This window comes from Budorcas taxicolor, chromosome 20 (assembly GCF_023091745.1).
Source record: "Budorcas taxicolor isolate Tak-1 chromosome 20, Takin1.1, whole genome shotgun sequence".
Taxonomy (NCBI): domain Eukaryota; kingdom Metazoa; phylum Chordata; class Mammalia; order Artiodactyla; family Bovidae; genus Budorcas; species Budorcas taxicolor.
Window position 1 is genome coordinate 27,443,827 of NC_068929.1, and position 25,720 is coordinate 27,469,546.

The 25,720-nt window shown below is 48.4% G+C and overlaps 2 protein-coding genes across 2 annotated transcripts; both read left to right on the forward strand.

Moving 5' to 3' along the window:
- Positions 1-12,426: 12,426 nt before the first annotated feature.
- Positions 12,427-14,785, forward strand: CCNO (cyclin O). Its single transcript, XM_052658990.1, has 3 exons — positions 12,427-12,883; positions 13,523-13,708; positions 14,300-14,785. Exons 1-3 carry the CDS (start codon positions 12,500-12,502, stop codon positions 14,783-14,785), a joined length of 1,056 nt encoding a protein of 351 aa, XP_052514950.1. The 5' UTR covers positions 12,427-12,499.
- Positions 14,786-18,659: 3,874 nt separating this feature from the next.
- On the forward strand, positions 18,660-24,880 carry MCIDAS (multiciliate differentiation and DNA synthesis associated cell cycle protein). The gene is made up of 7 exons (XM_052658991.1): positions 18,660-18,776; positions 18,865-18,961; positions 19,143-19,234; positions 22,647-22,719; positions 23,298-23,491; positions 24,077-24,187; positions 24,440-24,880. The coding sequence occupies exons 1-7, from the start codon at positions 18,660-18,662 to the stop codon at positions 24,878-24,880; spliced, it is 1,125 nt and encodes a 374-aa protein (XP_052514951.1).
- Positions 24,881-25,720: the final 840 nt, after the last annotated feature.

A 25,720-nucleotide genomic window follows, 5' to 3' on the forward strand; every position in this document is an offset into this window, starting at 1 on the left:
ACACTAAGATATAATCTAGGAGTAAACTGGAATTTTACTAGAGTAAACAATGGTACCTAGTTAAAATTCTATCCAGTCAAGAGTCCCAAAAACTAGGTCAAGACAAAGTCACACAACTAGTCAGTAGTAGAGCTTTAGACTAGAATCTGTAGAAGAAGGAATCAATTCTCTGGATATATTTTCCCCTCAGTTTTCTAGTTGATATGTTTGTAAAAGATTCTATTCTAGCCTCTAGATAACAAAAGAGAAAAGGGTCAGGTGAGTGTGGCAACTGTGGGTCCAATGGGAGTATCTGGACCCTCTGAAGTAAAAGCCAGACAGAATCAGGACTGTCTGTCCTTGTCCATACACTGGGTTTTCCTATGTGGACAAAAAGAAAATGTTGTCTGCTATTTCAGAAAACAAGGAGTGTTGCGCCATCAAGCCATCAGCTACTGCAGCCCCACCCCAATTGCCTTACTCCCCTCCTCAGTGTACCCTGCAGGGAGTTTAGGATGGAGAAAAACAGGATACTGACCCTTTATGGTTAAGATGCCTATCAAAGGAATAATTTCAATGAGCCCAAACTCTTGCATCTTCCCATACATAGAAACAGAGAGGGGAATGAAAACCCACTCCAGTATTCTTGCCCGGAGAATCCCATGAACAGAGGAGCCTGGCAGACTACAGTCCATGCAAGAGTCAAACACAACTTAGCGACTAAAGAGAGAGAGAGATACACAGAAAAGCACTAAAACTATTAATCTGAGATAGGTGTTCTTTTGTAATTAGCAGTCATCTTTTTATATATTAGACTACATGTTTTTCTGTGAAGCAAAAACTCCTGGCTCTTTCCATACTTCTTTAGAACAATTCCTCAGAGCTATCTAAGAGGCTGTTTCTGGGCTATAGACCTCAGTAACATCCCTGAATAAAACATAATTCTCAATTTCTGGGTTGTGCCTTTCTTTCAGTTGACACCTTTTAGTAGGCCAATTGAATATATTCAAAAGCTGTATGGATTTTGGCATACAGTCATTATGAGATAAAGTATTCTAAAACAAATGATCAATATCCTACTAAAAGGTCACAGGGGCTACTTAATTTCTATGTATAAGAATTTAGAGACTGGTGGAGACCCACATATTTCACATTTAATTGTAAAACAGAATCATTAATTTACCTCAAACCACAGTCTGTTGAGAGCTATTAAGCAAGTCCAATTTTGCTTGGTTACACAAGTCCTTTCTCTTTGTCAGCTACTTAACATTATATCCCTTCATCCTAAGTCCCTGTGGACAAAGGCGTAAGGGGAGTGGTAATACTGGCGGGCAAAGCCCAGCACCTCTGGGAGGGAAGAGGGTCAGGAGGGATTGGGGAGGGAGATGAAATATAGCACAAAAGGGGGAAAGCAGAGCAGCATAACTCAAGATGAGCTGATCTGGCATGCGCGCTCAGTCTCTTAGTGGGTCTGACTCTTCACAACCGCATTGACTGTAGCCCACCAGGCTCCTCTATCCATGGGATTCTCCAGGCAAGAATATTGGAGTGGGTTGCCATTCCCTTTTCTAGGGGATCTTCCCAACCCAGGGATTGGATTGATCCCTGGTCTGCGTTACAGGATGACTTTTTACTGTCTGAGCCACCAGGGAAACCCCTTGAGTTGGTTTGGGGAATGGGGTTGGGCTGGGGGGGGAGGGGCAGAAATTTGCATAGGAAAGAAGAAGATAAAAGGGTGTGAATGAAGAGAAATGACAGTAGAGGAAAATGGGAGGGTACAGGGCAACACTCTATATGCAGAAGAGATGGAACATTTGGGGAGAGAGAAAGTAGCTTTGCCCTTCTGTTTACGGTTTTGAACTGTAAGTTTGTGCTAAGGTAAAGAGAAATTTTCCTTTGCATCTTTAACATGAGTATCTTATCTAAATAAATGCCAACACACTAAATGTCCAAAACCTAAGGTTAGTTGGCTTCAGGAAATCCCTTTGGAGTGAGAGCTGTACAGGAAACATCCTGGAATGCTTAACTAAGTGAAGAATGCTATATCCATTTGAAGGGAAACTCTAAGGCTATTAAAAATCATGATCTTGATGAATATTTAATGATTTGGAGGAAAATGCCATGATACCGTGTTATGTGATGGGACACAGACAATATATGTGGGCTGCACTGCTTCCTTTTTCCGAGCTTACAAAGAAAGAGCTTATAGACCAGCCTCCCTTGGGTTAGGTTGGGATCATATGATTAGATTTCTCATCAGTGGAAATGTGAGCAAAAATGATGCATCACATTCTAGTCTTAGGCAGTAAAAAACCACTGCAAATTAGTTAAGTTCACTCTCCTAAACACATGGCTATATGGCTGGAAGCACAGAGCTCCAAAGATGGTGACTGGCAAAGCAGAAGCAGCTCTGATCAATCTATCTGTACTATACTGTTGGAGGAAAGCTGAACAGAACAGCTGCCTGATCTGTAAGGACTATGCTAAAAGCAAGAAGCTAATCTTTTTTCTGTTAAGTCATTAAGAGCAGATTTAGTTGTTAGGACAATGAATACACTAGGATACCAAGCTATATATATATGAAAAGCAGAGACATTACTTTGTCAACAAAGGTTCGTCTAGTCAAGGCTACGGTTTTTCCAGTGGTCATGTGTGGATGTGAGAGTTGGACTGTGAAGAAAGCTGAGCACTGAAGAATTGATGCTTTTGAACTGTGGTGTTGGAGAAGACTCTTGAGAGTCCCTTGGACTGCAAGGAGATCCAACCAGTCCATCCTAAAGGAGATCAGTCCTGGGTGTTCATTGGAAGGACTGATGTGAAAGCTGAAACTCCAATGCTTTGGCCACTGATATGAAGAGCTGAGCATTTGAAAAGACCCTGATGCTGGGAAAGATTGAGGGCAGGAGGAGAAGGGGACAACAGAGGATGAGATGGTTGGATGGCATCACCCACTCAATGGACATGGGTTTGGGTGAACTCCGGGAGTTGGTGAGAGACAGGGAGGCCTGGCGTGCTGCATGCAGTTCATGGGGTCACAAAGAGTCAGTTACGACTGAGCGACTGAACTTAACTGACATAGTATATCCTAGTGTGTGTGTGTGTGTATATATATATACACACACGTATATGTATGAAGAGCTTGATTTTGTTAATAAAAAGTATATATAAAAACATATGTGTATGTATTATATGTATGTGTTTAGATGTTTACACACAAGTAACTGAAAGATATATACTGTAATGCCAGTATTTTCTCTTATAAAATTGTAATCATAAAATTCTCTATTCATTATGAGATTTTTCTAATTGTAGTACAATAAACAGACATTACTTTTCTAATCAGGAGCATATAATAAATGTTATTAATGAGAAAGCATGAGGCCAGGCTCAGGGCATACACTGAATGAACACTGGGAGATGAGATGAAAAGCATTTCTGCTCAGTATCAGCCATATTAGAGGAAGGAGTACATGCTGCTGTCTCTCCTCTTCCTGGAAACCCTAGCTACTTAAGAATGATTGTACATCTCCAAAATAAGTCAGGCAAGTTCTCTAAACATGTTACTTTGGAGAAAAACAGTTTTCACAGTTCTATGTGAAACTTGTATTGCACATATCACCAAAAAGACAACCTCCAACTGGTCTTTGCGTTACAAATTTTTTTATACATATACATTCTTTTTAAATATTCTTTTCTGTTATGGTTTATCACAGGATCCTGAGTATGGTTCCCTGAGCTATACATTAGGACCTTGTTGTTTATCCTTAAGTTACAAACTGATGTCACTATATAGGACACAACGTCTGCAGACAAAATGTCTGGAACACATTGAGAGCACAACGTCTGGAACAAAACCCAGATTTTCCACAAATGATTCACACGTGTATACCTCGAAGCTGATACAGAAACAGCAGACATAATCAACATACAGAAATGCAGATTATAATGACAAATAAAAATGAAAATTTGTTTCTACTACTCTCACCAAAAGTAGTAGAAAACATTTTTCCTGAGGGATATAATTTTAACACCCAGACCTGCCACATGGGGAGAAAATCCATCCACATGGTCCATTCATTTCAAATCTGCATAGCTGAACTCACTCGGAGACTGGCCAGTGCTCCCAACAGGGCAGCCTAACCTGCTCCACGCTGAGTGCCTTTGTCAACTGCAGGCCCCTGGTGCCTTTTCTCATAAATTCTGAGAAACATGTGATGAGGTGGCCCTCGACAGCTGCTCTATTTTGATCTGCACCCTGTGATTTGACATCCAAGTAGGTGCACTGCATACTGTGCCCTTCAGCCTTCCTCTTTGTTGCTTTTCAACAGGACCCCCCAAGTAAAGCTTTGCTTTACTTTTGGGACAGGCGGTTGTTTTCCCAGGGACTGAAGACACTAATTGCTACCCTCTTTGTTTTCTGTGTGGTAGAGAAAGAAGAGATATGACAGATCTGCCCTATCCAACAGAGAAACCTGAGCTTATGTTAACACAGGATGCCCCACTGGAGCAAAAGAGGCTCTCCTTTAGAGCAGGGGCCCAAGGGAGCGTTCAAAGTCTTCTCTTAGTTCTTCCTTTGTTGTTGTTTTCGCTCAGTCATGTCCAACTCTTTCGTGACCTCGCTGATTTTAACCCACCAGGCTTCTGTGTCCATGGGATATTCCAGGTAAGAATACTGGAGTGGATTGCCATTTTCTTCTCCAGGGGACTTTCCCAACTCGGGGATTGAACCTGTGTCTTCTGCATTGGCAGGTGGATTCTTTATCGCTGAGCCACGTAGGAAGCCCTGCTGCTGCTAAGTCTGCTAAGTCGCTTCAGTCGTGTCCAACTCTGTGCCACCCCACAGATGGCAGCCCACCAGGCTCCGCCGTCCCTGGGATTCTCCAGGCAAGAACACTGGAGTGGGTTGCCATTTCCTTCTCCAATGCAGGAAAGTGAAAAGTGAAAGTGAAGTTGCTCAGTCATGTCCGACTCTTAGCGACCCCATGGACTGCAGCCTACCAGGCTCCTCCATCCATGGATTTTCCAGGCAAGAGTACTGGAGTGGGGTGCCATTGCCTTTTCCGAGGAAGCCCTAGTTCTCCCTTATTGTTGTTCAGTCACCAAGTTGTGTCTTTGTGACCCCGTGCCCTGCAGCACACCAGGCTTCCCTATCCTTTCCTATCTCCCAGAGTTTGCTCTAAGTTCTCCCTTAGTGCTTAGTAAATACAGAACAGGGAGTTCCTTGGCAGTCCAGGAGTTGAGACTTTGCCTTCCAATGAAGGGGGTGCGGGTTCGACCCCGGTTAGAGCGCTAAGATCCCACAAGCCTTGCAGCCAAAAACAAACCACCACCAAAACACAAAACAGAAGCAATAATGTAACAAATTTAATTGAGACTTTAAAAAAATGGTCCACATCAAAAAAATCTTTAAAATAAATAAGGAAACAAACAATAAATAAATAGAGAACAGCATCAGGATGAATGTCCAGTCTAGAATTGCAGACTTGGGTTTAAGGCCTGGTATTCCATTACTAGTTGTGAATCTTCAAGCAAACTCCTTAACCTCTCTAAAGATTCTCTCATCTGGAAAATGGGGACAAGCTCATACAGTTCAGGCAATGGTTAAATGCTACAACAAATAGAAGTGCAACCTAACAAAGCATGAGAACTCAGTGAATGTTGGCAATAACAGGATCTTACAGGATGTGGCTCTATTCCCAGTTTTACTTCACCTGCTCATCCCCTCACCCCAACTCCAGTTACATTGGGCTCTTCACTATTCTTCCTCACGCTGGACTTGCTTATACCTCAGGGCCTTTGGCACCAGCTATCCTATCTGGCTAGGGTGCTTTCCCCCCGAGATTCCCCTCTGACCAACCCCCCACTTCTTAGAGGTCTCTGCTCCGAACTTCCCAATGAGCTTTATGTGACCAACTTGTTTAATCCTGCAACCTGCCTGCTCTCACTCTCAATGCCCCCGTCCCTATACCATTTGTCTCTCCTTGCACCGCCATCCTGTATAAGCTCCACAAAGGCAGGGATGTATGTCAGTTCTGTTTGCTGATGTAATCCAAGATCCAAAGCAAAAGCCTCATATATGAAGCAACACAACTTTGCCCCCAGAGTACCCAGGCCTTGTCTTATTCTTACCCACTTTCGTCTAATGTCCACATATGACAGCTATCGCCACTTTTCAGGCCTCTCCCAAGGGCCCCGCTTTGTAACTTTCCATTCACCTGTATATGAAAAAATGCCATTTAAAAAACAGATTTATACTACTCTTTCAGTTTTTCTCAGTGCCCACTTCTGACTCAGGCCCTGCAAGGACAGGCTGCTGCTAGAGACCTCCCACCTCAATATTACATCTTCCTTCTCATATGTGGCAAAATGATATACACTTAACAGAAGAAAACGTCTTAAACGTTATCCAGGGTGATGCTTATTTAGTGGGCTATATCTCTAATTCAGCACTTCAGCCTCAGATTTCAAATGAAGTCCAGTGGGACTATAATATGAACAGCAGCCTCCTTGACCCTTGCAACTATATATAAAGATATATCAACATATAGGTCAGCTATATATGAGATAGTATATATATATATATAATACATATATGTATCAACACACTGAATGACATGTTTTGTTTTCCTCAGCCAATCTGGATGGCAAAATAGCCCACATACTTTAGCTAGGAAAATTCATTATTATACCAGCAGGTAACTCATATTGAGTACTACATGAGCACATTATATGCCTTATCTAATCCTCACAACAATTTTTTTTAATACTTAAAGTTATTTAGGTGGCAAATGTCATGTTATTTATTTTTAATGATAATGATGGAACAAAAGAATGTAGAATTAATACATATTGTTTTTTAGTCGCTAAGTCATGTAGGACTCTGCAACCTCAAAAACTGTGGAAAACCAGACTCCTATGTCCTCCACTCCCAGAGTTTGCTCAAATTCATGTCCATTGAGTCAATGATGCTCTAATCATCTCATCCTCTGCCACCCTCTTCTCCTTTTGCCTTCAGTCTTTCACATCAGGGTCTTTTCCAGTGAGTTGGCTCTTTGCATCAAGTGGCAACAGTATTGGAACTTAAGTATTGGGATACTCTTACTACCACATTTTTTAAGAGACTTTAACACTTCATTACGAAATGATAAAACAATTAAACAGAAAATAAGCAAGGATATAGAATTCCATAACACCATCAAACACAGAATCTAATCTACATTTATAGAACAATAAAACCAACAACAGCAAAATACACATTATTTTCAAATTCCCATAGAATACATACTAAGGTAGATCACATTCCAGACACAAAATAAATCCCAACAAATTTAAAAGAATTGAAATCACACTAGAATTGACTATGTCATTTTTTTTAACAGCTGTGGAAGCTGAGGAATAAAGAGGTTGAATAACTTGCCCCTCTTTACAGAGTTTGTGCACTGCATACCAAGGTTTCAAATCCAAGGAGTTGGACTCCAGAATCAAAGCTCTTAACCATTACATGCTACCACCTGTGCTGGGCAGACTGCCACAGATGGATGTGAGTTGAGAGAAAAAGTACACGCATGCACGAGGAAAGAAGCACTTGAGCATGTGTACTAAGCCCTTAATGAACTGGTAACTGGCAAAGCACCAAGAAGGCAGGTAACAGGTGTGGACATTTAGATGTGCCAGTAAAATGTCTGGATTTTTTTTAAGGTGCTGAAAATTCCTGCCCTTTGTTTACTGCTGCTGCTGCTAAGTCACTTCAGTTGTGTCCGACTCTGTGTGACCCCATAGATGGCAGCCCATCAGGATCCCCCATCCCTGGGATTCTCCAGGCAAGAACACTGGAGTGGGTTGCCATTTCCTTCTCCAATGCATGAAAGTGAAAAGTGAAAGTGAAGTTGCTCAATCATGTCTGACTCTTCGCGACCCCATGGATCGCAGCCTACCAGGCTCCTCCGTCCATGGGATTTTCCAGGCAAGAGAACTGGAGTGAGTTACCATTGCCTTCTCCTCCTTTGTTTACTAAATACCAGCAAAACTTGTCTGATTTTAAGTACTTTAAATACTTCTCAATTTGGGCACTTATATACATGAATAGAAAATAGAGTCTTAAGCAAATATTTTTAAGGCTTCCCAGGTGGCTAGTGGTGAAGAACCTACCTGCCAACTCAGGAGACATGAGAGAAGCTGGGTCGGGAAGATCCCCTGGAGAAGGAAATGGCAACCCTCTCCAGTATTCTTGCCTGGAGAATATATTTAGTGACATCAAAACTGAGTTTAAGGCTCATGTGTGGTGCTAACAAAGTTGTCCATATCTAAGTAGCAACCCACTTACTTTGTTTGCTAAAACAAGGTACTGCCAGGAAATGTCATCTTCCCCTTCAGTCTCCCATCCTAGACCTGGGGCAGTGTGAGGTTAGGGGCTTTGATGGAAGCTAAAATGAAAAACAAAACAAAACAAGATTGGTTCCATTATATTAATACTCACTTGAAAATCATAAGCAACACCTGAAAATAAGCAGGGTCAAATCTTGGCTAAGCAGTTTTCATCATAGCAGCCTGGGTTTAATTAGGTTTTACGTTTTTAAAGTAATTTAGATTTACCTAATGCCCTTAAGACGTACTGGGCCCAGGTCCCAGAAAGATTAACAAGCAGAAATTAATTTTAGAGACTTTTCATAGGAAAAATAGAACACCCTCAGCTTGAACTACAATTACGGTACCTAAAGGCCTCCAGTTTCGCTTCCTCCAATCCATTTCCCACACATCAGAATAATATTTTTCTAAAACAAAAGGCAGATCATGTCTCTTCCTTGGTCAAGCACCTTCAGTGTCTTCGCTTCAGGTAAAGTCTAAACATTTAACGTAGACTACAAGAAATTGCATGATTTTGCTATTGAAGGAGTTGTTGTTGTTTAGTTGCAAAGTCTCATCTGGCTCTTTTACAACCCTGTGGACTGTAGCCTGCCAGGCTCCTCTGTCTGTGGGATTTCCCAGGCAAGAATACTGGAGTGGCTTGCCATTTCCTAGGCATTTCCAGGGGATCTTTCCAACCCAGGGATCAAACCCACCTCTCCTGCATTGCAGGTGGATTGTTTACCACCAGGGAAGCCCACTGAAGGAGTAGAGCATTGTGATTACAGAGCAAAGAGCTAGGCTGTCTCCATTTGAATCCTAGTTCTGCTATTTACTATCTGCATGATCTTTCCTGTCTATATTTCAGTTTTTCTTCTCTGTAAAATGGGGATAATAATATACTCTATCTCATAGAGTTGTGAAGAGTAAGTATTATATATACATATATAGATAGATACAGAGAGAGAGCATACACACAACACAGTACCTGGCACATAAAAAGTTTTATATAAATGTTAGCTACTATCTCTTATCTCCCCTATTCTCTTCCCTTCCCCCCAACTCTGTGTTCCAGCCATTCTGCATCTGATAGGTCCGAGAATGTCTCAAGAATCATTCTTCCAGACCTTCCCACATCCTGCTTCTCTATTTTAAATACTTGCGGCCAAATCTCCCTTCAATCTTCTTTCCACCCGCATCCTTCTATCTTTGCCTAACCACCACTTGCTCTGGGGAACCTTTCCAGTCCAGACCAGTTGTTTCTACCATGGGCTCCCACGGCTCCAGGCAGGACTGCCAGAGGTTAGAAGGTCTGGTTAAAACTGAATGTCAGTTAAACAACAAATACTCTTCTAGCATAAGTAAACCCCATGCAATATTTGGATTTTGGATAAAGAACGAACAATTTTTCAGTATAACTATGTACAATGCAATATTTGAGATACACTACACATTTATTTATCTGACATTCAAATCTAACTGGGAGTCCTGTATTTCATCTGTCAACCTCACACACAGGCGATCCTCTAATGTCACCCTTACTACACTTTAGTAATTTTAAAAGTATGACAAGTGGTTTTGTTTCCCCACCTAGAGTGTGAAATCTGTGAGGGCAGGGCCTGGGCAACCTTGCTCATTGTTTTGGACCTGGCACAGCAGGTATTCCACAAATACATGCCTGCCAAGCAGGAATGGTCTGAGGAATACAGCCATCAGGCCAAAGCTCAGGCACCCCCTATTACCAGTTAACTCTAACAACAGGCAAACTCTCTAGGAGGACAAAGCATTTCAACAGGTACCATTAATCTCATGTCCTCAGGTGGATAAAATGGTGGTACCACTTTTCAGAGTATTGCCAGTGTGATAGTACTGACTCCCAAGGACAGTTTTAAGGTGACCCTACCATTTTATATTCAAAAAAGGACTGTGTTTTCACACCTTTTTCACTTGACTCTTTTTTGTCAGGTTTTCTTTTCTTTTTTTTTTGATGTGGACCCCTTTTAAAGTCTTTATTGAATTTGTTACAATATCGTTTCTGTTTCTGTTTTGGTTTTCTGGCTGCAAGGCGTGTAGGATCTTAGTTCCCTGACCAGGGCTTGAACTCACACCTGCATTACAAGGTGAAGTCTTACCCACTGGACCACCAGGAAAGACTCAAATGGTTTTGTTTTTCTTTCTTTTTTCTTTTTTTGTGACATCACATGACTTGTGTGATCTTAGTTCCCTGACAAGGGATTGAACCCAGGGCCCCAGCAGAAAAATAGCAGAGTCCTAACCACTGGACCACCAGGGAATTCCTCACTTGACTTTTAAGGCAAGTATTAATACCCACATCTAACAGATGTGGAAACAGAGGCTCCGAGAAGGTAAGCAACTGGTCCAAGATGACCAATCAAAGGGAGTAACCATTTTGAATGTAGGACCATGTGCTCTTCCCCGGTACCACACGACCATCTGGGCCAATGTAAAGAATCAGAATCTTTATATTCTTCCTCTTCTCCTAGATACCCTCTCAAAGAAGTCTGATACCTGACTCCTCTCCAAAGATTTAACTGCTCCTCCTAAAAGATTCCCCAACAACAGCCTGAGAGGAGACAAGGAGGCCTGGCATCTGTATTTTGAAATACAAGTAAGTCTTAACTAATCTCTCATGTTATAAATGACACTATTTAGGTCTGAAGACTAAAGACCTTGCTAGGAAATAGGAGCAACACTGACAGGAACCTGAAACCTGTCCCTTTTCTTTTACCTGAATCTCCTGAAGACATCACCCCACATATTCCTGGGAACAAGGATTTACACCTTGATTACATATATCTGTCAGCTTTCTTCTGGAGTGAAAATGGCTGAATCTGCTCTCAATCCAGCACCTAGTAACTCATCTCTTGGAGCACTCTGCAAAATTCATCAGCCAGAGAGTATGCAGGCTTTCTGCCACTGGGAGATGCCTGTAAGGCTGACTAGATGCTATTTGTGCCTCTTGTCCCAAAGGATGTGAGCCCCTTAGGAAGATTCACTCAGGCCAGAGAAGCACTGTCGTCCCTACCAGGACAGGAAGCTGCCGTCTGATCCAGTCTTTCTCACCAGGACGCTCTTAGCCTCCCCAACCTCAGTTCTACTTCTCTAAGCTTCTGAAGGAAGCTTCCTCAAAGAAAACTTCCATTTTGAAGGAGAAGAAACGGGAAGTACGTTATAACCAAGAAAGATTGGGCCTCCAGGGGCAGAGGGGCAGAAGTTAATGATCTAAAACGTAACAGGCTGTGAGCAATTCAGTAAAGCTAGAAATGCAACCCCCAGAGAATACGCAGCTTACTTGTTTTGGGGGAAAAATACGCAGAAAGCATTCCAGGGCCGTGTACGCGCTGCTGGAAGTTCCTCGGGCAGTCTTCTGTTAGGAGCACGAATACCTGCTGGCTGACTGGCTGAACTGGCCCCTGGAGATACGGCAGCGCCCAGGAACCTTCGGAGGCTCTGCTCCCCGGCCCGGCGAAAGGAGGGATACTACTCAGGCCTGCCTAAAACGAAAATCACAGAAGCAATTGAATTATCATTATTGCTTGTATTGCTCACTGAAGAAAACTTCTGTGCTGCCCGAATTCTAGCTGGAGGCTTCGTTTGGAGCTGGGAAATATGACCTTTACAAAATTACCGACCTGGATTAGAGACGGCATAGAAGGTGCTCGCACGTGTCGAAACCATCTGGTCAAGTTGAGGAGATGCCCTTGGGGAAATCTTTTTCCCGGGCGCACAGTAGAGCCTCTCAGCTGGATTCTGCGTTCACCTGGCCTAACCGCCGCCCGGCCTCTACCCCTACCCAACGCGGCGCAGGCAAATCCCGCCGGCAGCCGGGTGCAGTTGCTCAGGTTACAAGGGATGCCCTGGGAGCCGGCCTCGCAAGGCGAGAGCGCTCGGCCGGCGGTAGCCCCTCCCCAGTGCAGACGCAGGAGGCTGAGTGTGCCAGCTGCGCGCTCGTGAGCGGGTCTTTAGCCGGGAAAGCGCGGTTTTCGTGGGGCTCTGGGCTCAGCCAGTGAGAGGCCAGGGGTGTGGCCGAGGGAACGCGCAGGCCGAGTACTTAGGGGCTGGAGGCGAGTCCGGCCTGGTCTCCTCCGCACTCCCAGGCGCGCGGGTCCACCTTCTCCGCAGCCCGGGAGTCATAGAACGGCCGTCCGACTTCATCATGGTGACCCCCGGCCCCACCAGCCCCACCAGCCCCATGAGCCCCGCCGCCTGGGCTGGGAGTCGGGACGCCCGGAACCTCCGCGCCCCGGTGAAGAAGAGCCGGCGCCCACGCCTACGGAGGAAGCAGCCGCTGCAGCCGCTTAACACAAGCCCGCTCCCGGGAGACTCTGGCGTTTGCGACCTGTTCGAGTCCCCCAGCTCCGGCTCGGATGGCGCAGATAGCCCCGCGGCGCGAGGCTGCAGCCCCGCGCCGGGTGCCGCCCAGCAGCTGGCGCAACTCGATCTGCAGACCTTCCGCGACTATGGTCAGAGCTGCTACGCCTTCCGCAAGGCGCGGGAAGGCCGCTTCCACCCGCGGGAGTCGCTGGCGCGGCAGCCACAAGTGAGGCGCTGGCGGAGCCAGCTCTCCGCCACCGCTCCTCTTCCTTGCCCGGGCTCTTTCTTTTCCTGCTCTGTCCGCCCTCCGCGGCGCCCTGGCCCTCGCCAGCCCAGCTCCTCTCCCTCCCTCCGCTCGAGTCGGAGCGAGAAAGAGCTTTGAAGGGCCGGGCCACCAGCCTCATTTTACTGATGGAGAAAAGTGGGGCCTGGACGGCCTCAGTGACCGGCCCGAGGTCTCCAAACTGGGTAGCAGGGACCCGGTAGAATGCAGAGGAGTTACGGCAGTTTCTAGGTTCGAGTCCAGACTCCTACCCACCCCGGCAAGTTACTTAACAATCTGAGGCTTGCTTCTTCATTTGCCAGGTGTGGGGACCCTTTGAATTGCTGAGAGGGTTACACGAGGTAACGTGTATCCGCACTGGGCACAGCGCCAGGCGTGAATCCAAGCGTCCCGGCGCCCAGCCCCGCCTGTGCTCGTTCCTCAGCGGCGCTGCGCACCTGTTTCTCAGTTTCCAGCACCTCTCGGCTTTTCCTTTGTTTCCCGCCTCCCTCCGGGGACGCTCCGGGTCTTGGTGCCCTGTCCTTTCCACAGTCCCTCTGAGCCCTAGGCTCAGCGGGCCCGCCTCCTTCCTCCCTTCGGCAGGTGACGGCGGAGTCCCGCTGTAAGCTGCTCAGCTGGCTAATCCCCGTGCACCGCCAGTTCGGCCTTTCCTTCGAGTCGCTGTGCCTGACGGTGAACACTCTGGACCGCTTCCTTATCACCACGCCCGTGGCTGCAGACTGCTTCCAGCTGCTCGGGGTCACCTCTCTGCTCATCGCTTGCAAACAGGTACCTCCTCATGGGGTCTGGGGGCAGCCAGGCTCTCCAGTGCACTTGACTGAACTCTGCTGCTGCTGCTGCTAAGTCGCTTCAGTCGTGTCCGACTCTGTGCGACCCCATAGATGGCAGCCCACCAGGCTCCCCCATCCCTGGGATTCTCTAGGCAAGAATACTGGAGTGGGTCTAGGCTCCCTGAACTCATTTTGGCAGAGGTTTGCACTCTTGCCTACCCCACAGCCTTAAATTCACAACTCCTCAGCCACCCGCCCCCCGCCGCCGCCCGGGCCAAACGAACAATCCTTTCACTCAGTCCCCAAAGAAAAAAGCCGAGTCTTCACAGCTCTCTGTAGCCTCTCTATTCTAGTTGCGGGGCGGGGCGGGGGCGGGGGGGGAATCTGCCAAATTTCTTAAATCTGTTTTCTGCGCGACGGTAGTTAGAGAAATTGCGCAGAAAGTATACCCCAGACAACTACAGTGGAAGTATGGAGAGAGGAACCCCCACATCTCTCTCTGGAAGGGATGGGGGGAGTCCTGGTTCGCCTGGGGGGTTCTCTGGCCCTGGATGCTGCACAACGAGGGCTGAGTGTCTTTGTGTTACAGGTGGAGGTGCACCCGCCTCGCGTGAAGCAGCTCCTGGCCCTGTGCTGCGGTGCCTTCTCCAGGCAGCAGCTCTGCAACCTCGAATGCATCGTGCTGCACAAACTGCATTTCAGCCTGGGCGCTCCCACCATCAGCTTCTTCCTGGAGCATTTCACGCACGCGCGCGTGGAGGCCGGCCAGGCCGAGGTCTCCGAAGCCCTGGAAGCGCAAGCCTTGGCGCGCGGGGTGGCGGAGCTGAGCCTGGCTGACTACGCTTTCACCAGCTACACCCCCTCCCTGCTGGCCATCTGTTGCCTGGCGCTGGCCGACCGTATGCTGCAGCTCCCTCGCCCCATGGACTTGCGCCTCGGTGGGCACCCTGAGGCGGCGCTGCAGGACTGCCTGGGCAAGCTGCAGCTTCTGGTGGCCATAAACGGAACCTCCCTGACTCATATGTTGCCCCTCCAGATCCGAGAGAAGTGCTCCCTGTCCCCGAGCTCGAAATAAAGTAGACCCTTGGTCTCCTTTGATCCCCTCTTGGCTGTTGGACCTCTCTCGTTGCACTGAAACAGTACAGTACTGACCCAAAGAGGGGCTCTCAGGGCTCCCACTTAGTCTCCAGGTCATCCTGCAGGTTGTACAGTGTAAGGTAGTAGCATCTCATTGTTTTGCCAAGAGCACAGAGAAAAGCAAATCTCTCCTCAATAAACAGGCTGTCTCGGTGGTTTATCTGAATGTTACAAATGCAAGCATTTGTGCGAAGAGGAAAGGTGAAAGCAAGGTGAGAACAGAAGTGGTCAGTAACTAAGGAGAGCACCTCCCTCCCTGGGGGCATCTCTGTTTGGAAACACCAGGTCCCTCGAGGTTTCTGTAGCCAGTTACAAGGCGAGTCAGGGTCACTTGTTGGCCTGAAACCAGGGATCCTCTTGTTAGGAAATTGACTGCTTACTCCTAGAGATTCAAAGGGTGTGGTGGGGTGTGAGACTGAAAAATGCACTGCAGCCCCTGTTGTTTCTGGGGGTGGGAGGGGGAGGGCATGAAGCACACTGCTGGTGCAGGAGGCACCAAGCTGACAAACTTTGGGACCAGGCAGTCCCACTAGCTAGGGCAAGTAAGAGCTGCCCTGGTAAATGCCAGATAAGGAAAACTGAAGGCTTTGCAGGGGGTGGTGGCCACTACAAATTGAATCCATTTATCCTGCCGTCACATGGTTGAAGGGTTCCCGCTTGTCTTATACCTGCTACATGTGAACCCACAGTAACAATATTACAATAGTAATAGTGCTTAGGTGTACCAGGCACAGTGTTCAGCATTTGTTATTTCAGTGCCTCCAACAATAGGCAGAGTCTATTATCCCATTTTTCAGAGAAGGACACTGGGCCACAGAGAGGCTGACAACAGTGGAGCAATCAGGATTTGAAAGTAGGTGGTCTGAATCCAGAGTTCCACCCTTTGCCACAACGCTCAATTTCTCTCACAGGTTTCTGAAAATGCTCAAAAAAGTCTCTTCCCAAGGCACATGTGGGACAAGTGATCTGCTCAATGTCCTCCATTCAATAGGGACTATGGAGAATGTATCTGGAGAGCCAGTACAGTCCCTGCCTCTGGTCATGTTGCAGGATGGAACAGATGGAAAAGCGAGTTAAAAAATGGGACAGAGGCTTGCTGGAGTTCTGACTCCACAGCTGTCCCACTATCTTCATCCTTACTGTTGAGAATCTGCTGTAGGCCCTGAATCTGTAGCCTCCTGCAAATTTCTTAACCTGAACCCAAAAGCCAACTGTCACCAGGGCTGTTCTGAAGCTTAAACTAGATTCTTATGAGGTACTATAAAGTAGTGGTTACATCTGGGCTCTGAGATCAATTTGCTGGGTGACTTTAAGCAAGTCACATATCTGTGCTTAAGTCTCTCTTGTAAAAAGGAGAATAACAGTAACACTTACCTGGAAGTGTTGAGGTATAGATTTAATGAAATGTTCTCTACACACCCCTCAGCTCAGGTCTTGCCTGGTACATAACAAATCTTCAAGAAGGCTGGTGCAGCCTACACAATGATGGGAAGGGAGATTACACAGAAAGAAAAAAAAATAGAGATAAAGCAAATATAGGAAAATGTTAATGCTACCATTGTTCATTGTATTGGTTTTTCAAATTTTCTGTATGGTAGAAAAAATTCAAGTTGGGAATAAACTGTCATTCTACTGCATTTAGCATAAACCTGAATGTATGACAAATGGTACAAATAAAAAGCAAACTCAAAACATATTTAGAGAAACTTCCTTGCTCTTCTTAGGCACCCATGTACACTCTAGAGCGAAGAGCACCTGACGTTAGGTGTCTGGGACCCCTTATCTCTTGATAGGTTGATATGCTATGCTTTCCAGGAACTTACCCCTTAGCTCAGGGAAAGGGAAGTGGTAATCGCCAAGCTGTTTGAGGAAAAGCTAGTCTGTGATGGTGAAAAGGAGGAGGAGAAAAATCACAGCATCTCTTCCAAGTTCCAGAATATCTGGAGCCCTCAGCCTGAGTGTTAGGGGTGGGGTTTCTCTGCAAAAGAATGACTTGAGGAGCAGTTGTCTTCACCAGCATTTACTCCATCACTCAGTTGAAACTGATATGGGTGATTTGGTGCCAGAAATCATCCAGACCAGGACAATCATGCTATTCCAGCTCCCATTGCCACAGAAAATCTATTGCACATTTAAAAATACAATACCCTTATTTTTCTACTTCAGCTCGGAACTCATGATAGAAAATGGGCCTGTTTTGGATCTTGGGATATGTAGAGATCTCCCCGAAACTCAGCTAGGAGCTTCCCCACTCCTTTTACAAACTGGGAAGTCATTAAGGATAGGGCCTGGGAATGGACTAGCTAGTGGCTAGGCCACTGGGGAACCAGAGGAAGTAGGAGACAGATTGGGCAACAGGCTGTGGGAGGCTGGACACGAAGCTGAAAAGGCTTCTCAAAACATTAATTTATCCACACCAGGGGCCAGTCACATTACATAAACAGTCTCATCTTCACAGCAACTCTCTTGAAGTTAGTTAGTGTTTTGGTTTAATGGTTTTCCGAAAGAACTAGGGTTCACGGATCTGGTGGAGCCTGGGTTCCGACCCTAAAGCCAGAGCTTTTTCCTTGCCATCAGCAATACCACACCAACTCTATCTGGCTGACCTCACTGGGTTCCTGCATCTATAGGTGGGTCAGAGAGTTTCTAAGTCTCTTCTAATTATATCATTAGGTTGCTTTCCATCTCTGTTAGGGCAATCTTGTCTATGAATCCAGATAACAGGTGCAAATAAAAGAGGATCATGCCCTTTAAAAGAGGACCTTGCACTACTCCTGTGAGGTATAAGACATCCACAAGGCGCCCAATAGAGGGTCACAAAGATTTCAACTTCAGATGGAAGTTGGATGGATGTAAGAGTGGTCCTGAGAGAGACCTCTCACCCAAGCAGATGAAGATGCCCCTTCCTGGGAGAGCCTTCCAGGGTGAGAAAGAGGAGCCAAGACTCCCGCAGAGCGGTCGAAGCAGGTTGTACGGAAAGTGGCCAAATGCTTGGAGAGGTGGCTGGGGCTTCCGTGGGAGAGACCTGGGTTTTAGGGGATTTGGGGCTGTAGAGATATGCGACCTTCTGTTGTAAAGTCTATGTTCAGGTGCTGCTGCCTGAGAAAGTGCGGGGTACGGGTATGGAGAAGGGCTCTAGGCTTCAGACAAAGTGAAGTCAGCACCAGGAGGGCTCTCCTCCAGCCCTTCCGTAATCTGGGGTATCTTCCGTAATCTTCATCCCCACCAAATCCTACAGACATGGCGGGGCAAATGCTGGGCTCTGGCTTTGGCGATGGACGTTCCAAGTTTGTTTCGTGCCTTGTGGCTGGGGGAGGAAGAAAATGAAATCAGAATCGTTAACTTTCCCATTCCCGCCGTCCGTAGGCGGGAAGGCTGTACCCAGCGTTAGGGACCAGTAGGGGATGTCCTCTCCTCTCTTGTCTGGCGCGGCCGGGAGGCTGCGGCGCCAATGCCAGCCTAAAGGGCGCTCGCGGGCCTGGGCCCCGCGCTCCGGGTTCCCGGGGGAAGCCGCGTTGCCAGGTTGGGTTTAACGCCTCCGCCAAAGTGCAGATTGTCCGGGGCTGAAGGCGCCACCTCTGGCGCTCCGGCGCGAGCCGCCCCTCCCGCGCAGCGTCCCCCCTTCTCCACCCGGCCCTCCCTCCTCACCTCCACTGTACTTCCTTAGCCCCACCCCGACCACGCGCCTCCCCGACTTCTGGCGGGCCTCAGAGCCTCCGGAGCGCTGGGTGTAGGGTTGCCATCCTGGCCCGGGCCGCCGCCTCCGAGAAGTCGGCGCGGGGCTCCGGGCCTGAAGCGGACAGGGAGGCAGGATGCAGGAGTGCGGGGGGACCGCGGCGGGTCGCCGGGCCTTCGACAGCATTTGCCCCAACAGGATGCTGGATCCGCGAGGCCGGCCCATCAGCAAGCCCAGGAAGCCGGACAGGAAGGTGGGGCCAACGGGCCGGGGCCGGGCGGGGTCCGCACGCTCCCGGCCCCGAGGGCTGACCCGCGCTCACCGTTTCTGTGCCCGGCTAGTTCGCTCCTCCGCGGAAGTTCTTTTCCGGTAGCAGCGGCTGCAGCCGGGTGTCGGTGTACGAGGATCCCCCAGACGCCGAGACCCCTGCACTGCCAGGTGAGCACGGTGGTCCCCGCTCGACCCCTCGAGTTCCCCAAGTCAGGTGGGTGGGGCTCGCGAGGCTCAAAAGAACCTTCTCCCCCGGGGTTTCGGAATGTCTGGCGGCGATGCCCGCGGCGAGACCTTGCGGGGAGGCTCAGGGTCCGCCCGGCGCGTGTCTCGGGTTCTCGCCGCGCAGCGCTCTCCACCATAGACCTGCAGGACCTCGCTGACTGCTCCTCGTTTCTTGGGTCCGACCCGCCGCCTGGTGGTGACTCAGCCGCCTCACAGGTACTTCCCCTGGTGGAATCCCCCTGCCTCTCAGCCCAAAGTTCTATTTCCCGAGTTTCCTTAAAGAACCGTTAGGGGAGGGGAGCACAGGAACACCTGGCTAGCAGGGAGAGATGTCCTGCAGGAATCCGAGCCGCGAAAATAGGGACTTCCTCCTCCCTCCTAGCATGTTAACGGTGGCTCCATTCTCAGAGCTGTTTTGACCAACTCTGGGCAGGGAGGGCTCCCCTGCCAGATGGGTCTCCCGTTCTCCTCCCCATCAATTCCTCGGAGCTGCGATGGAGCAACTCGGAGGTTGCGCACCGAGGGATCAGGTGGGAGAGTGGGAGTACAGTTGCGCTCTGGGCACCATATCAGCGCGTGCTCTCTGTCCTTCCAACATGCCATTCCGGGTCATTCATTAACTACTTTCATTCCCTGGATGTCTAAGGAGTGTGGAGATTGGAGAATAACTTCTCCATCAAGACTGGAAAAAACGAAGAGAATTTACATTCGGAGGAAGCCGGAAGAGTGACAAAGGATTTGAAGAAATCTGACTGAAAACGTTGTTCTGTACAGAGATGGCCCTTCAGCAGTTGGGCACTTTATAAAAGTCCTTTTCACCCTCTGCAAAGGCTATTGTCACTCCCGTGGGGGAAAGAGGCATTTCCCCCAAGAAAACCTATCCTCTCACTTACTTCTTACTCCTCCCACTCACCAGGGCTGAGACCAGAAGCCTGGCTCATTGATGGGATATGAAGTGCCCAGAAGAACAGGAGGTCCTAGCTAGATGGCACCTACAAGAAGGGTGCCTGTTCGAGGTTTCTGGCAGCAGGTGCTAGGGACTCCCCAGAGGATATGACCACCTCCTAGAACTGTGACTGGGATGGTGGAACAAAGTGTCCCAGGGTCTAAGTGCCTCTTAGAATTGGGCCAGAGCCCAGGGAGACTTGGGGTAGGTGGCCCCTGAGAGCAGAGACTGGGAAGGCAGGAAGAGTGGGTGTTGCCCTGCAGAGGCTATTTATTCTCTTGTTCTCTTAGAGTCTGGATGCTCAGATTAAAAAAAAAAAAAAAAAGACAATACAGGAGCATCATTCAACTGACCCAGAGGGTTACATCACTCCCTTACTGCAACATGTTTATTTTGCAAGAGAAAAAGCAGGCTCTTGCTGAATTTTGGCTTATAAATACAGAACTTAAATTCGAGATCATGTTCTGTTTTAGTTTTTTTCCCCCCCTGCTGTTTGTGTTGGAGAAGTGCCAGGTTTTTATCTAATTGGGAAGATAGTAACAGAGTAACCACAGAAATATCATTGAATTACCTAGGATTTTGTGTGGCACTAGTGGCAAAGAACCCGCCTGCCAATGCAGGAGACATAAGAGACTCAGGTTCAACCTCTGGGTCAGGAAGATCCCCTGGAGGAGGAAATGGCAACCCACTCCAGTATTCTTGCCTGGAGAATTCCATAGACAGAGGAGTCTGGCAAGCTACAGTCCATAGTGTCACACAGAGTCAGGCACGACTGAAGGGATTTGGCACAGCCTGCACCAAGGATTAAGCCCACAAACCAGAGCCCACGAACCGAACCGAAGTTAGCCCGTGTCTCTTTCGAGTTTCAGAGAGTTTTAAGGGCAGAGCTCTTGCCAGATGGCCCAAGAGATTCAGTTGTCCTGGGGAAGGCAGAGCTGGTGCAGAAGGAGATACATCCCCAGAGAAAGATATATCTCCAGGGGAACCCTCTGGCCACTGCACACTCTGGTTATATTTCTCCTTCCTGTTGGGGAAAGTGGACACAGAGAGGAAGTGCTCTAGAAGTGTTTGGGGTCCAGAATGGGCCAAGACCTGGGATAGCACAGGAGAAAGCATTTCCTGGGCACCATTTCCTCAGATGGCCTCCAGTCTTCCTGTGGTAAGGGCTTTTCTCTGCTAAGAGGCAGACCTTTTAGCCCTTGGAAAATGCCTAATTTCTGACTCTTTCAACCAGGGAACAATCTGTGCTTCAGGATCTGTCTGGGGCCCTCAGTCCTCCCTTTCTAAGCTGACTTCCCTTTACAACGTCAGATCTCAATTGGTGCTCCCTGAAGGAAACTGATAACTTGTACATTCTTTGAAGTTAGAGTTAGATTAAGCTCTGGCCTAGAGAATTCCATGGACTGTGAGCCTGACACAACCGAGTGACTTTCACTTTCAGACTTTCACTTCAGATTAAGCTCCTCTTCTCAGAAGTATCTGAATAGTTAAGATGAGGGTTTGGGAGACGAGTAAGATTAACCCAGAGGAATAAAAAAAATGATGATAGAACAAAGATCATTAGAACAGATATCTCTGGTGGGCCCCTCAGATCATGCCCCTTGAGGGACCTCTTTCGCCTTCCCCGAGCTCTTCATTGGAAGCCAGGCTTTCCTAAAAAAGAAATAAAAGCTAGAGGCAACGAGGCGTAGAGGAAAGAGGATTTGAAATAGGCACCAGCATTCTGGAGCAGAAGCTCCAGTTTCAGTATTTCAAAGCTGGGTGCTTGGGCAATTCTCTGAGTTCAGCTTCTCCATCAGGGGAGGAATCACTTCTTGATCTCTGCCAGCTTCCTGAACTGCTGTGAGAATTAACAGAGAAAATCAACGTAAAAGAGTTTTGTCAGCTCTTTTGTCCGCGAATTAAGGGAATAAGAAATTTCCTGGCAGCCAGCATTTTACCGTACCCTTCCGTTTCACTCACCCAGGCACATTGCAGGAACCCAGGAGAGCGTCCAGTCCACAATGTTAGAGGTGTATCACGCTGGACGGGAAAAGTCAACTCCAACTTTTCGAGAAGCAAAAGAGCAATAGGGACCACGCCGGCTGCGTGCTGAACAGAAGCACTTTCCACATAGCATTCTTGGCCCATCATATCTTAGCCGACCTTTTCCCTTTCTTGGTGGGGACGGGTGGTTTAGTTGTGATTGAGCCTTCTTGGGTTATGTGGCCTGGAGTTACTGTTTTGGATGCCCCTGTACGCCGGCAGATCTTGGGAGCAAGGACGGAGTGTTTGCACACCGTGCTCCCAGCTTTTAGAGCTGTGGCCCCTTGGCCTGTGAGAGGTAAGTCTGAGCTGGAGGTCTGCGGCCTCACTAGGAACGCGTAGGGTTGGCTGGTGGCGGGCCAATGGGGCGGCGCGGAAAGGTGCCGGCTGCCGGAGGCCAGGCGCGAGGTGGCGGCGGTGAGCTGAACGCATTTTCAGCGCCCGGCAGGACCCTCGTAGTAGGGTCCCCACCACGGAAGTGCAAGCCTCCTGGATTCCGCGCCTGGGGCGGGGCTTTGATTTTCAGGTATGTTTCCACTGTGAACGCGTTTGCGCGTAGACCTGCCCCCGAGTCCCGGAGGTTAGCTGACCGTCTAGGAGGTGTTCGAGACCCGCCAGGCTTAACATTAACTAGTTTTCACCTCTGGTTTATTTCAGAGCCATTCCCTGCAAACGGCAGCGGACTTTGATCTGCAGGATTTCAGAGACACCGTGGATAATCTCATTGCAGGCAAGTGCAGTTTCTGCAGTAAAATTAAAGCGGGGGCGTCCTCCACCCCTCAAATGCTACAAGTTCAAATTTCGTGGCCCTGAAGGTGGTAAACTGTGTACTCATTAACAACTCGCCAGCAACTCATCAAAGTGTCAGGCTCTTCCATATTTAGGGGATCCCCTCCCTTTTCCTTATGGAGAGGATGAATCGCTGGATCGCTATAGATAGCCTTTTCTCCGCTTGCCAGTGCAAATTCTGGAAGAGAGCCCAGCCTTAAGCTGTGACGTGGCTAGGAAGAGCCTGGGTGACAGGAGTGTGCGGAGTAGTGGATTTGTGTGACTTCAGACAAGTTTGCCCCGGCCACTGTGGAGGTTCAGTGTAGAGCGTCTCAACAGGCATTTATTGAGCGCCTGCTGAGAGTGTACAGGATATCAGGAAGGGCCTGGGAATCCTGGGGATTGCAGAGTGAGGGTTGATTTATCAATAAAGAAAAATCTTTATATAAACCCTACACCCGTCCTGACATGTTGTCCCTGTAGTTAGCCAGGCGCGAGTCTGAGGCTGCAAACCAAGCTCCCTCTCTTCCTCTTCATCAGACTCATCCTCTTTGATGTCGCCTTCCCTGGCGGGCGGAGATTTCCCGTTCTCTCCTAGCGACATCCTGCCGTTTGGTCCCTGTCTCTCCCCGCCGCTGAGCCCGCCCGAAGTGCCCCTGCCAGAGCAGTACTGGAAGGAGGTGGCCGACCAGAACCAGAGGGCACTGGGGGACGCGCTCATCGAGAATAATCAAGTAGGGACACTGGGCTGGGGCAGGGGCAGGGCATGGTGCTCGGGGACAAAGTGGAGGCTGCAGGCGCAGAGATGTGCCTTTTTGGCACGTTAGAACCAGTGGATCAGTCCAAGCAGCTGCTGTTCCTCTACTGGCTCAGTTTACAACGTCCCTAAGTGGGAATAATCCTACCCACCAGATTTTTATTAGGGCCACCAATATTTATTGAAGGCTATATGCCTAGTATTGCGCTTACCCATTTACTTTTCCTCATTTAATACCCACAGACGTTGAGCTATATACTCTTACCAGCCTCACTTTGCAGATAAGGAAACTGAGGTACAAGAAGATTGAACTTCGGAGGCAGAATCTGTATCTATCTGCCTGTTGCCCAAGTCAGCACTCCTCATCACTATACTGAGGATTCACTGAGAAACATTCTGAGTGCTTTGTAATAAAAACTGATTATTATTCTCACTAGTGTAAACGTTCTTGGGCTCCCAAGTTTCTGATTAGACGTGAGGATCTGGGTTCAGTTCCTGCCGAGTGTACAGAGGAGAGGGAGCACGGGAGCCTGCAGCTCAATGTTTGGGTCCCCTCCTGCAGCTGCACGCGACGCTGACCCAGAAACAGGAGGAAATCGCCTCCCTGAAGGAGCGCAATGTGCAACTGAAGGAACTCGCCAGTCGCACCCGGCACCTGGCCTCGGTGCTGGATGTAAGTGGGGCGCGGGCGTGTAGAGCACTGCAGAAGTCGGAAATATTCCTGTGCACCCTTCACCCCAACCCTGCTCCCAGTGTTGGGACCCAGCGAGGGTCGAGGGAAGGAGAGGACCGCTGGCAGCTTGCTGAGTCACTTGCAGGGGTCTGCCGAGTCGCGCTGTTGGAAGTTAGCCCAGGCCTCCTTCGGGCGCCAGTCAGAGGCGAGTCTGGCAGGCCCCAGGGCGGCGCTCCTCCTCATCTCTTGTAGAAGCTGATGATCACCCATTCCCGGGATCCCGGGGCGGCAGCCGAGCCCTTCCTGCTCAAGGCGACGGCCAAAAGGAGCCTGGAGGAGTTGTTCAGCGCTGCGGGGCAGGATTGCGCGGAAGTGGACGCCGTTCTGAGGGAGATTTCCGAGCGCTGCGATGAAGCTCTGCAGAGCCGCGATCCCAAGAGGCTCCGGCTGCAGCCCGAGCCCCCGAGCCTGGACCGCAGGCCCGGGAACCTACACGGCGCCTTCCCGGGGCTGCGCACAGACTGCAGCCGGAGCACGCTGAACCTGAGCCACAGTGAGCTCGAGGAGGGCGACTCCTTTAGCACCCCCATCCGCAGCCACAGCACCATCCGCACCCTTGCTTTCCCTCAGGGCAATGCCTTCACCATCCGGACCGCCAACGGGGGTTACAAATTCCGCTGGATCCCGAGCTGAGCTGGGAACACTGCCTCTATGCAGATTGAAGCGCCTGGAAGCTAAACGCGGGTAGCTGAAACCTGGTTTCTCAGAACTCTCCCTGCAGGGCTGATGCCACCCTGAAACTTTTTTTTTTCAGGAACAAGAACCTAAAACGTTTTGATACTGATGCACTGTAAAGTTATACTGTATAGTCCCTCCCCTTTTCACAGCCAAACCGTGTGTGTGTGTGTGTGCATATACCAGTCAGTTTTAAAGTATTTATTTTTAGCAGCTTTGAATTCTGTGCTTTTCAGAGCTGGAAGTGACCTAAAAACCACTTAGCTGTTTTTAATTACATAATGCCCTACTTCCGCAGGAAGCAAAAGGAAATTAGAAGAAATTAAGTAATTTTCTACAATCAGAGGCGTCATGGAAGCCTTCTGAGTGTTCTCACTACTTTTTTCAAAGATTGTAGGTCCAGAAGCCAGGTCTTTGGGTGAACGGTTTCAGTACATCACTCACTTCCCTTGATCCATGAAGAACACTTAATTTTGTTACTATTGAAACTTTTCATTGTAGCTGAAGGAATAAAAATTAGGAGAGGTTAGGATAAAGAATTTATAATCACTTGTCTCAGGGCAAGCAATAGAACAGGAAAGTGCAGATTCTGAGTGAATGGGTTTTTGGCAAAAACAGGTGCTAAACACATTTGTTTGTAATGATCATTCTTATGATTTTGTAAGATTTATGATAAATATTTATATGAATAATATAATTTTACTTGTCTAAACAGAATAACCACAGAAAAAGCAAGCTTTCTTAGTAAAAAACATTTTAAGAAAATGGCTTATCCCACGTGAAAAAGAATGTATTTTA

Coding starts and splice junctions, on each gene's coding strand:
- CCNO (XM_052658990.1), top strand. CDS start 12,500: ATGGTGACCCCCGGCCCCACCAGCCCCACCAGCCCCATGAGCCCCGCC. Junction 12,884..13,522: donor CGCTGGCGCGGCAGCCACAA/GTGAGGCGCTGG, acceptor TCCCTTCGGCAG/GTGACGGCGGAGTCCCGCTG. Junction 13,709..14,299: donor TGCTCATCGCTTGCAAACAG/GTACCTCCTCAT, acceptor TTTGTGTTACAG/GTGGAGGTGCACCCGCCTCG.
- MCIDAS (XM_052658991.1), top strand. CDS start 18,660: ATGCAGGAGTGCGGGGGGACCGCGGCGGGTCGCCGGGCCTTCGACAGC. Junction 18,777..18,864: donor CCAGGAAGCCGGACAGGAAG/GTGGGGCCAACG, acceptor GTGCCCGGCTAG/TTCGCTCCTCCGCGGAAGTT. Junction 22,720..23,297: donor CGTGGATAATCTCATTGCAG/GCAAGTGCAGTT, acceptor CCTCTTCATCAG/ACTCATCCTCTTTGATGTCG.